Genomic DNA, 12,273 nt, shown 5'->3' with positions numbered 1-12,273 from the left:
ACCACAGCTTAGTAAACGGGCCCCTTAGATTGCTGATTGACAAGGGTTGCTTAGCTTTCTTAGGGGGTCTTTTACAAAGCCACACTAAAAATCAGTGTGCAATAAATGCTGAGATGCCCACAGAAATATAATGGACGTCTCAGCATTTAGCACACATTGATTTTTAGCGTGAGATAAAAACACCAGCATGGCTTTGTAAAAGGCCCCCTTAATGCAGTTGGACCTTTCTGCTGCATTCAGTCTTGTTGATTATGATCTGTTGTTGGACAAATTGGATTTGATTGGAATCTCAGGACCACTTAAGGTCTGGTTCTTAGCCTTTCTAAAAACAAAATAAGAAGTTACAAAGTTATTAAAAATAGCACATGTTCGTTAATATGGGTACTGGGTTCATCCTTGTCTCTGATTCTGTTCAGTGTTTTGTTTTATTTTTTACTTTTCTTGGAAAACAACTCAGTGCATTAGGTCATGCAGGTGATGTTCAGATTATTTTTCCCTTAACTGGGTTTCTGTGTTTTCAAAAATATCTAACTGGATGACCAAATATCATCTCAAATTGAATTCTGAAAAGACAACACTGTTACGAGTGACTGGGGAATCTTCTTCTCTTCCAGCTTTGGACACAATATTAGATGGTAAAATGATTAATCTTTAATCTGTGTTTCATAGTTTAGGGGTTTAGTTGGATTCTGCATTGAAGGAAAATTTCAAATCAAACACATCCTCATTTGTACCTTTTCAGCTTTGTTTAATACATCAGATTCGGTCTTACTATTCTTTGAACGATATGCAAAACAATTGCTCATGCTTTGATATTCTCCATAATTGATTACTTCAATTTGTTGCATTTGGGCCTTTCTTCAAAATATTGCAGCAAAAGTATTGCTTTATAGATCTAATTTTGACCGATTAACTTCTCTATTAAAGTTCCTGCATTGGATCCCTGTTGCTGCTAGGATAGAGTTCAAAATTGTATGTTTAGTTTCATCATGGGTCAGTTGGATTATTGTAATAGTGTATATCAGGGATGTTCTAAATTCTTACTGAAAAAAGATTCAGGCATTCAGAACACTGCACCCTGTCTTATTTTTTTAGCTCATAGGTTTGATAGGGCTACACCTCTGTTGCATAGATTGCTTTGGCTTCTTGTGAAAGCTCAGCTTTATTTTAAATTATGTACTATTGTATTTAAATACTTTATGGTGATGCCCCATTGCACATGAAAGATTTAATTGGTTTATTGAGTCGGTCTGGAAATATTTCTGCAAGAAATCATTTACTTTTACAGTTCCCCAATCCTTGAGGAATACAGTCTAAACAAATCTTTTTATCTAGTTTGCAGTAGTAAGCTGCTCAAGTTTGTAACTCTCTTCCGACTGAGATTAGAGTTATTCCTGATTATGCAATCTTTAGGAAACCGTTAAAAGTGCATTTTATTAATAAGTGCTTTTTAAGTACTAAAAAGATTTTATTATGCAGTTATGAAACTATTACAATTACTGTTTTGTGATTATTAGTTCTTCAGGTTTGTCTGAACTTCTTTTAATATATGTAATCCACACTAAACTAAAAGGTTGTTGCGGAATGTAACTGTCTTCTGTGTATGGTGTTCATAGACCATTATTAAAATGGACTTGGGGGGAAATCCACTGCTTATTTCTGGGATAAGCAGCATAAAATATATTGAACTTTTTTGGGATCTTGCCAGGTATTTGTATTTACCATCATCTGAAGTCTCCTCATTTGTTCCTGGTCAGCCTGGTCTAATTCCCACTCCCTTCATCTCTCTATGGGCCTAAACGTTATTCTGCAAACACCTGTTTAAATTACCTAGCGCATATTTGCAAAGTGGAGGGGCTAAGGGGGTGTATACAGCACTAACTGATTTGTACAGGAATGCCCACTCTCCATAACCCCCCCCCCCCCCCCGGGTATATCCCCTCCAAAAATAAATTTAAAATAAATTTTAGTGTATGGTTAGCCCACAATAATTTGACAGTTATTGCAGGACAGCTGAGTATGTCCCACAGTATGTCATTTTGAGCTGCATTAGGTGTGTGTTAACACCTAAAAGCTTATTAAAAGGGCCCTAAGTTAACTTACAATCCAAATGGTACTTCAGGCAATGAAGGGTGAATTGGCGTGCCCAAAATTACAGGGACAGTTCATAGAAATAGGATCTGAATCCTGGCTTCCTGATCTAGCACTAGGCTATTCCTCCATATATTATTAGTAACTTTTATTGAATTATTTATAATTAATTGTCTTATTTTCCTTATTTTTTTCATCTTAAGGGGACGAGGTCCATTGAAAAGTACATCAGATGTGATTAATGCAGCCAAATCAATCTCTGAGGCAGGATCAAGGATGGATATGTTAGCTCGGCAAATAGCCAACCAGGTATTTATGTTAATGAGAAATAAATTGCTGTTCATCAAGTATCACTGTACAGGCATGCATAGTTTTAAAGACAGAGCACATTGTTGCATGTCTTGTTGCTATACTTGTTGCAATGTCAATTATTGAAATGACAGTTCTCTTGCCTTGTGTTCTTTGTCTTAAAAATAGTAATGAAGAGGGGTTAATCCTCTTCTAAGGTATTTTTTTCCAGCTCATTCTTTGAATTGAGTGTGTATTCTGGTTGATGTGAGTAATATTTTACTTGAGTTTCTTGTTAATCTTTATTTTCTTTCACAATCTAAAAAGTAACAAATCACTGGGACAAGATGACATCCTAGAGTACTAAAAATGCAAAAGTAAAATTCTAAATATACAGTGCACTCCAGTTAAGTGCACATCGGATAAGCGCATGCTCTGTTTAACTGAATGCCGTACTTCGGTCCCGTTTTTGACGCCATCAATTTCTAATGGGACAAGCTTCGGTTTAGCGCACCACTGACAAGTGCAAGATTTGCTTATATTCATGGTTTAAGATCACTCCTTTGCAGGAAAGACTCCACATAAGTGCGCACACGCAATACGGAAGCCGATTGGCGCGTGACAACCAACAAGATTTCAAATTTACCGCCCTTTTAACTGCCACAGGCAGAATAAGCGAAAGAATGTTGTTAGAGTGTTCACTGGGGTCATCGTCGTCATCATTGCGTAACTGTAAGATTTTAACACTGGCTGAACGAATAGAAATTCTTAAACAAAGTCAAGCATCTATTGCTAAAGAATATGGTGTCAATCCCAGTCAAATTTCACGTGTCTTGAAGCAGAAAGACCAGCTTCTGGAAGACTGGCAAAACAATACAAATCCACAACAGAAATGAAAATGGGTGGGAAAAGCTGACGAGGTAGAAGATGCTTTTCTTCCGTGGTTTTCTCAAGTCAGGAGCAGACAGTTTCCTGTCAGTGGTCCACTGCTTATGGAGAAAGCTGAAATTCTTGGACTAACTGATTTGAAAGCCACTGTTGGATGGTTGGAAAGATGGAAGGAGAGGAACAACATAAAATTCAAAAAACAGCACGGTGAAAAACAAGACACTGATGACTTTGGTACTGGAAATTGGGTTGTTTCAGTTCTTCCTACCATCTTGAACGAGTTTGCACCTCGTGACATTTTCAATGCTGACGAAAACAGTCTCTACTGGCGAGCAATTCCTGATGGAACACTTGCATTCAAACAAGCCGAAACTACAGGAGGTAAAACGTCGAAGGACCAACTGACGATCCTGCTTTGCTGCAATATGGATGGGAGTGAGAAGTTGGAACCACTCGTCATTGGAAAGAGCAAACAGCCCCGTTGCTTCAAGAATGTTAAGTGACTTACTATGTCATACGAGGCTAATGCAAATTCATGGATGATTGGGGAAATTTTGAAGCAGTGGCTAAAGAAGTTAGAAACTAGAATGCAGGCACAAAAGTGTTAGATTTTGTTGCTTTGTGATAATTGTGCTGCACACAGTGATGATGTCAGGCTGTCTATTGTCAAGGTGGTCTTCCTGTCACCAAACACTACCTCTCTGATCCAACCTATGGATCAGGGCATAATAGCCAATTTCAAACAACATCATCGGGCTCTTGTGCTACGTCGTGTGATGAGCATTATGGATGACCAGACTGGCAAGGATAAACGTGCTGTTGAACTGGCTTGTAATCTATCACTGTTGGATTCCCTCCATATGCAGAAAGAAGCCTGGAATCATGTTACACAGGCAACCATTGTGAACTGCTACAAGCGGGCAAGCTTTGTTAGGGATGTGGAGAGGGACGAAACAGATGCAGCTGTTGCAAATCGGTCAGATGAACAGGCTATTGACATCCCAGCCGGTGTTACTGAAGAGGATTTTCATCACTATGTAGCTGTTGATTACGATCTACAAACAGCTGACGACAGCACTGATGTCCAGATATGTGCCTACACGCAGGCAACGGCTGATGATGAAACAGATGATGAAATGAGCAGCGAGGCACATGCTGACGAAATTCAACAACCTCCTGTCACTTTTGCAAGAGCGCTGGAGAGTCTCAACACAGTGTGGGCCTATCTGGAGGCCACTGGATGTCAGTGCTATGACAGTACAGAGGACTATGACTGATTACTTCAAGTAAGCCTAATGTCAGTTAACGGAGACTGTATACTGCACGTATAATAAACAGTACTGTACATATGTTTATCAGATGTCAAGCTTCTTTGGGTCACAACGGTTAAGTGCACGCTCCTGTTAACTGCATGTATTTCTTTGGTCCCAGACCCTTGCACTTAAGTGGATTGTACTGTATTACTAAAAATCTGTATTTTTTTTCATTCAAATTAAGTACAGTAACTGAGGTTTGAAGGGCAGATGATTTATCAAGTATTATTTTTGAAAAAAAGAGCTTCCGAGATGTTTAAGAAAACTACAGACCTGTTATCCTGAGACTGGTTTGGGGGAAAATGGTATAAGTTCTTATGAAAAGCAAAATTATTGTCTATCTGAATAGACACAAATTAATGGGACAGAGCCAACATGGTTTTAACAAAGGAAAGTGTTGCTTGAACAATCTGTTAGTTTTTTTGAAAGGGTTAATAGACATATGGATGAGGGTAAAACTAGAAACTGGTGCCCAATATTAGGTGCCAAATACATGCGTAGATTATAGAATGCTGGCACCAATAATTAATATTTATACATGTAAGTGCTAGGTGCTATTCTATCAAATACGCAGCAAAATCATTTAGGGCTAAATGGCGCCATATTTGGACACCAAAATAAAAAGCGTTGAGCAAGGATTTACAATAACTGAAACCTGGTGTCAATTTTCGTGCCTAAATTAGGCATGGATTCTATAACAGTACATGCAAATTCTAAAATGTCCCCGACTCTCCCCTGCCCATTCCATTTCCATGTCCTCTTTTTAGATATGTGCATAAAAAGTAACATGCCCATCTTTACAGAATACCAACTTCAAAGATGCACTTATACATTCAGGGGCCCTTTTACTAAGCTATGTTATGTCACTGCACCTGTCTCCAATATATTGATCTTTCACTTAAAGCTCTCTCCTCCCATTGTTTCTTTTCAGCCTCTCTGTTCACTCATATTTCACCCTTTCACTCTACTCCTTTTCACGTTTCATCTACCTATCAACTTTCAATCTCCTTCTCTCACACCATAGCTGTTCCATTTCTCATCTCTTATTCAGCCTCTTATTCCCTTTTATCTATCATCTACTCCCATGATCACATTTCTGCCCTCTGAATTCACTATCTTTGTCTCACTCATTTCCTTGACAACCCTCCCATAGCCTGTCCCATATAGTTCCACCATTCCTAGCATCTCCTCCCCTCTTTCTCCTTTTCTTCCCCCACCATACCCTTGAAATCTAACAGCTCCCTGCCTTTCCCCCTCCACACCTAGCATCTCCACCAAGTCAAACATCTCCCTCCCTCCCTTCCACCCCCAAGTCTGACATCTCTCCCTCCCTTCTACCCTCTGACATCTCTCCTTCCCTTGCTTCCTTCCATCCACTTCCCCAAGTCCAATATCTCTACCTCCCTCCTTCCCTCCTGCTTGCCCAAGTCTAATACCTCTCCCTCCCTCCCTCCCTTTCACCCCTTCAAGTGTGACATTTCTCCATCCCTCCCTCACTCTCTTCTGCCCCTGAGTGATATATCTCTCTCTCCCTCTTTGTCTCCTTCCCTTCCGCCCTGAGTCCTACATCGTTCCTTCTTCCTTCCCTTCACCCCTGAGTCTGACATTTCTCCCTCCATTCCACATCCCAAGTCTGACATCTCTCTTTCACTTCCACCCCCCCTGAATCCAACAGCTCTCCTTTCCATCCCCCCCCCAGGCCAATAGCTCTCCTCCCTTCCTCCTTTCATTCTCCAATATTTCTCTCTCTCTCTTCCATTCCTAGGCACAATATTACTCCTTCCCTACCTTCTATTATCCAGAATCTGTGTCTCCCTGAAGTTCAACATACATCTCCCACCTATATACCAGTGTGACGGGGTGTATGTCCTGTCACTGGGAAGTAGGTCCCCTAGACCAAAGGACGTATCTCCAAGACCCCTACAAGAAGACAACTTGGGTTTAGTCCTCACCATTATACTTAGGGTGAACCTTGGAGCCTTTCTGGACTGGTAGTAGTCAGGTAGAGGAAACTAAATGGGTTGTGGCAAGGGGGGGGGCAGAATAATCCTCTGGAAGTTGGTGGAACTACTTCTGAGAGGAGGGAGAGAGGGAGGACAAAAAGATGCACAGCTGAGCGTTTGAACAGACTTAGTTCATTTGTATTGGATTTGCATGGATGAATAATAACAGAAGCATAGTAAAAGAGCCCTTTAATGATGAAGACCACTGACCATTTTAATACCACCCTCTGGATCAGCTATATCTAATTTATATCCTTTTAAAGGTGATGTCTTCAGAGTTGCAAACAGCACCCCAAATGAGGTCTCTCACTACAGACTTAGGATCACCTCATTTTTTTCTACTAGGCATTTTCCCTCTATGCATCCAAGCATCTTTCTAGCTTTTAATGAATAATAGCTATTGCATCTTTTTTCAATTCATAAAGTAGATTGGATTGAATGATTTTCCTTCAGGCTGCATGCTGCCTTAGAAAATCAAAGGTGAGAAACTGGCTGAATTAGTAAAATAACATTTGCCTTAGTAGGGTGTGCTTTGACTCAGCAACACTATGTGGTATAATCTATGCTATGCTTTGAACATATTGATTCCTTTTTTAAATAAAGAAATCAATATGATTTTAATTCATTTTATATCAACATTAAAAACCCAAATGTTAGCTACAGTACAATAGGTTGAATTGTATTCTGTAAAATGTTAAATATAGTGTTATTGTTGATATCCTTCAAAATAGAAAAGAGATTTGTGAAAAAGCAATTCTTTCCATAATTGGCTGGTTACAGTAAACTGGATCTTTCTACCATCTCAGAAGGAGACATTTTGCTTTGCTTGTTCTATAAAATTGAGTGTTGATCCATTAGAGAGATGCTAGGAGCACAGAATTTGAAAATGATCATAAACATTAGAACAAAAAATCTCAGTTTTGATTTCTTTTAATAGATATATAGCACTATATATCTGGAACATATTTCATTTTTAGATTATTACTTTAGTAACCCTGCTTTCTATTAACGGTACACTTTATGCAATCACTTTATGTAACTAAATGGTACTCCAAGCATGATTTAAAGACTTTTCACCTCTAAAGAGCAATTAAAACATCCAATGTGAATTACATTAGATAAAGTGGAAAGATAACTAATAAGCAAATATAGCTGATCGCTATTGACAATAACAGGAAGGTGTGTCATCCTTTCAGGCACTTGTCAGAGTTGTTAGACTTTTCCCCCCAATTTTTGGGTGTTTGGTTCATGCCAAACATTTATTTTAACAAAAAAATTAAAACAAACATTTTAAAAGGCATTGCAACGTTTTAATGCACACAAATTGATTGTACATGTGTTTATTCACAGGTTAAACCACATTAATTCAATTCTGTGCACACTAAAATTGGCAGTTATCAATATATGGTCTTTGTTTGGAATGATCTTGAACGTCAGGATAACAAATAAGATCTAAAGAACTGGTGACCACATGTTGGAATTTTTGACTTCAAGTTAATGTTGTTGGGGGATAATCCCGTTGATTAAAAGTGTTTGAAGAACTGCTGAAGATGTTAGATTGTTCATAAGTGATAACAGGGAGATAGTGATTGGTTGTATTAGTTAATGATTTGAGGTGTAGATATGTGTATGTGTGCGTATGGGTATGGCTGTTTGATCTGAGGTGATCACAGTATTGTTGATATATTTGATATGTGAAAAATAAAGGACAGCATTTACTATAACTGTTCAGACCAATATACACTTCATTCATGAGGGATTTAAGATACAGACATCTCATACATGGAACCAGAACTTCTCCATGGCTCACGCTTTCCATCTGGATAGAGGTAGAATCTGTACTGGGGCAACAGTTTTGGTGACATTATATTTTCCAGCCATACTTCAGTTGCAAATGTTTTTGTACCTGTTCGAAGGAAAACAGAAAAAGATCTAACTAAGCCCCTACCTTTTCCTCAGCTGTTCTGTAGGTCAAAAGAAACAGCTAAACAAGGGACATGGACATTTGTGTGGCAGCAGAGAAACATCTATATTATAAAATGGCCCCATGTATGTATATATATATATATTGTAATAGCTGTAAACCCGGTAGCAAACCTTCAGGGGGTGGTAGGCTCCCTTCAGCAGTCCACAAACAAAGTCCTTCCACACAACACAGCTTTTAGTTCCAAACAGTTTATTTCCCCTCCTCCACAAATCTCAGTTCAAGGGGGTTAAAGTCCCATTCAGTTTCCAAAAACAAAGCAACAAGAAAAAAAAAACTTCCCTTTAAATCCAAGTTCTCCCCCGTTCAACAGCCTGGGTTTCAGTTTTAAAAGTCTTTCCGCTTGGGTGGTTGCAGAATGGCAGTACACTGCCCACAACACAGCTAATTGACTCCTGTGACCACCCACTGCCTTCAGTCCCTGCAACTCTGCCCCAAAGTACAATTACAGTCCATGTCAACTGGCTCCTCCAAACCTGGTGTGCAGGTCCCTCCAGACTCTCCTTCCTCCAAGCACTCCATTAACTCTGCTTCTCTGCTAGGCTGTTGGTTGGAGACCTCCTCCCCTTTCCAGGTGGAAGGAATCTTGTACTGATTTCTAACCAAAGGGAATTGAGCTTTGCCCTCCCTGCTCCCCCTTCTGGCCCTCGTATGCCATAGCAGCTGCTCTTTACAGTCATTTCTCCCCTCCCTTCCACGTGGGGACCATACCGGGTTTTGGGACCTACCCCCCCCCCCCATCCCTTCTCTCGGGGCCTTGTGGGGAATGTAGTCTGGCCCCATACCTCCTCCTGACCTGCTTAGACCCTCCAACCTCCTTACACACCACCCCTTCAAATAATTGCGACTCCCTGCTTCCTCCAGGCTACTTGCTGGGGAGTTCGCAATTCGGGACAGGGCGTCAGCGTTCCCGTGAAGCTTCCCAGCCCTATGCTGTATTTCAAAGGAAAAAGCTTGTAACGCTAAATACCAGCGGGTGAGCCTGGCATTCTGCCCCTGCATTTGTTGGAGCCATTTCAGAGGCGCGTGGTCAATAATCAAAACAAAAGGATTGCCCTGCAGATAGTATTTCAGAGTTTCTATAGCCCATTTTATAACCAAACACTCCTTCTCTATAACAGCTGCTCTGCCGGGTGCAGTTTCCTACTCAGAAAAAGGACAGGGTGCTCCTCCCACAACCAAATGGCTTGGATTGGGACGTTTTTGAGCTGGGCGTTTTTAGTTTCCATTATCGCTAAAAAAACAAACGCCCAGCTCGGAAACGACTAAATCCATGGCATTTTGGTCCATACAAACCGTATTTTCGAAGCAGAAGATGGACGCCCATTTTTTTTTGAAAATACGGTCTGTCCCACCCCTTCACGTACCCGTTCTCAGACATAGACACCCATGGAAATGGGCATTCACGTTTGATTATGCCCTTCTTTGTGAACTAGGGTGCATATTTTGAACGTGATGCGCTCTTTAAGTGGGAGCCAGTGTAACTTTTCTCGAAGGGGTTTAGCACTTTCAAATTTTGTTTTGCCAAATATGAGTCTAGCTGCAGTGTTCTGGGCTGTCTGAAATTTCTTGATTATTTGCTCTTTGCAGCCAGCATATAGTGCATTGCAGTAGTCTAGATGACTAAGTACCATTGATTGTACCAGGTTTCGGAAGACGGATCTTGGGAAGAAAGGGTATCATTAAGTTGAATAAGGTCGGTGAGAGGGGAGATCCCTGTGGAACTCCACATTCAGGTGTCCATATGGCTGATGTAGTCGAATTAGATGTCACTTGGTAAGATCGTATGATTAGGAACCCCTTGAACCAATTGAGAACGTTGCCTCCAATTCCAAAGTATTCGAGTATATGTAGTAGTATTCCGTGGTCAACCATGTCGAAGGCGCTGGACATGTCAAATTGTAACACATATGTCTAACTTGCAATGAGATTTGGTGAATCTTTTGAGCGTTTGGGTGATGGGGTCTTCTGATAGTATCTCGAAGTTGGTCCAGGTTCTGTCTGCTGGGTATACACCAGGGTTTGGGTCTAGGCAGTCAAGGAGTACGGCGTAGCCAATGGTGCTGACAGGTATTTTAAGTCGTAATTGTACGATTTTCTCCTTGAAGAAATTCACGAGATTGTCAACTCCTGGTGTATCTTTGTTGTTGGATGTGACTGGTGTGGTGTCTAGCAGTTTATTCATAAGTTGGAAGAGTTTATGTGTGTCCCTGTAGTTTGGTCCAATTTCAGTTTTGTAATATAATCTTTTGGTTTGTCTTATGGTATATTTATATTTTCTTTGGAGTTGTTTCCAGGCATTAAGTGTGGGGTCATCTTTCTTTTTGTGAGCACTCCAGGGATAGAAAAATACCTTATTTATCTTTATTCAGTTGAAAATTGCTCAATAAGAGCGCCTTTCTGTAATCTGGACATGACAAGTACCAGGTCTAAATACAGATGTTCAACTTTTTAGACTTGCATGTCCCTTCTCCTTCTGTGATCAGAGTTGGACATCCATATTTTAGCTGTTACCCAGAAAATGAATGGTACAGAACTAGCTTTATGTACATAAGCACATAAGCATCGCCATGCTGGGACAGACCAAGGGTCCATCGAGCCCAGCACCGATGTCACCGACAGTGGCCAAAAGAACAAACAATTTGTCCCGCCCATCCTAGAAATACTGTATTATTCCCTTGTCCATTAAATAACATTCTATGGCTTTTTCCTCCAGGAAGCTGTCCAACCCTTTTTTGAAGTCCGCTAAGTTAACCGCCTTAACCACCTTTTCCGGCAGCAAATTCCAGAGTTTAACTACAGGTTGAGTGAAGAAACATTTTCTCCGATTCGTTTTAAATTTACCACACAGCAGCTTCATTGCATGCCCCCTAGTCCTAGTATTTTTGGAAAGCGTAAACAGATGCTCCACATCGACCCATTCCATTCCACTCATTATCTTATAGACCTCTATCATATCTCCCCTCAGCTGCCTTTTCTCCAAGTTGAAGAGCCCCAGCCTCTTCAGCCTATCCTGATAAGGAAGTCATCCCTTCCCCTGTATCATCTTTGTCGCTCTTCTCGGCACCTTTTCCAATTCCACTATGTTTTTTTTGAGGTGCGGCGACCAGAATTGAACACAATACTCGAAGTGCGGTCGCACCATAGAGCGATACAACGGCAGAATAATATCCTTATTTCTGTTTTCAATCCCTTTCCTAATGATACCCAACATTCTATTTGCTTTCCTAGCAGCAGCACATTGAGCAGAAGTTTTCAACGTATCATCAACGATGATACCTAGATCCCTTTCTCGGTCCCAAGGCTGAACCTTGCATGACGTAGGTTATAGTTTGGGTTCCTCTTTCCCACATGCATCACTTTGCACTTGTTCACATTAAACGTCATCTGCCATTTAGATGCCAGGTCTCCCAGTCTCGTAAGATCCTCTTGTAGTTTTTCACAATCTTCCCGTGATTTGACTACTTTGAATAACTTTGTGTCATCGGCAAATTTGATTACCTCACTAGTTACCCCCATCTTTAGGTCATTTATGAATATGTTAAAAAGCAGAGGTCCCAGCACTGATCCCTGAGGGACCCCACTAATTACCCTTCTTCATTGCGAATATTGACCTTTTAATCCTACTCTCTGTTTCCTATCTTTCAACCAGTTTTTTAAATCCACAGTAAGACACTACATCCGATCCCATGTCCCTCTAATTTCC

General features: G+C 40.5%; 1 protein-coding gene across 1 annotated transcript in view; it reads left to right on the top strand.

Annotated features, from left to right (window-relative positions):
* CTNNA3 (catenin alpha 3) overlaps positions 1-12,273 on the top strand; it is a 1,864,538-nt gene that overhangs the window by 1,762,807 nt on the left and 89,458 nt on the right. The window contains 1 exon segment of the mRNA XM_030204967.1: positions 2,295-2,400. Coding sequence (XP_030060827.1) covers positions 2,295-2,400 — 106 coding nt within the window.

Source organism: Microcaecilia unicolor, chromosome 5 (genome assembly GCF_901765095.1).
Source record: "Microcaecilia unicolor chromosome 5, aMicUni1.1, whole genome shotgun sequence".
NCBI classification, from domain to species: Eukaryota; Metazoa; Chordata; class Amphibia; order Gymnophiona; family Siphonopidae; genus Microcaecilia; species Microcaecilia unicolor.
The sequence above is the reverse complement of the archived record's forward strand: the minus strand, read 5'-3'. Positions and strand labels throughout refer to the sequence as shown.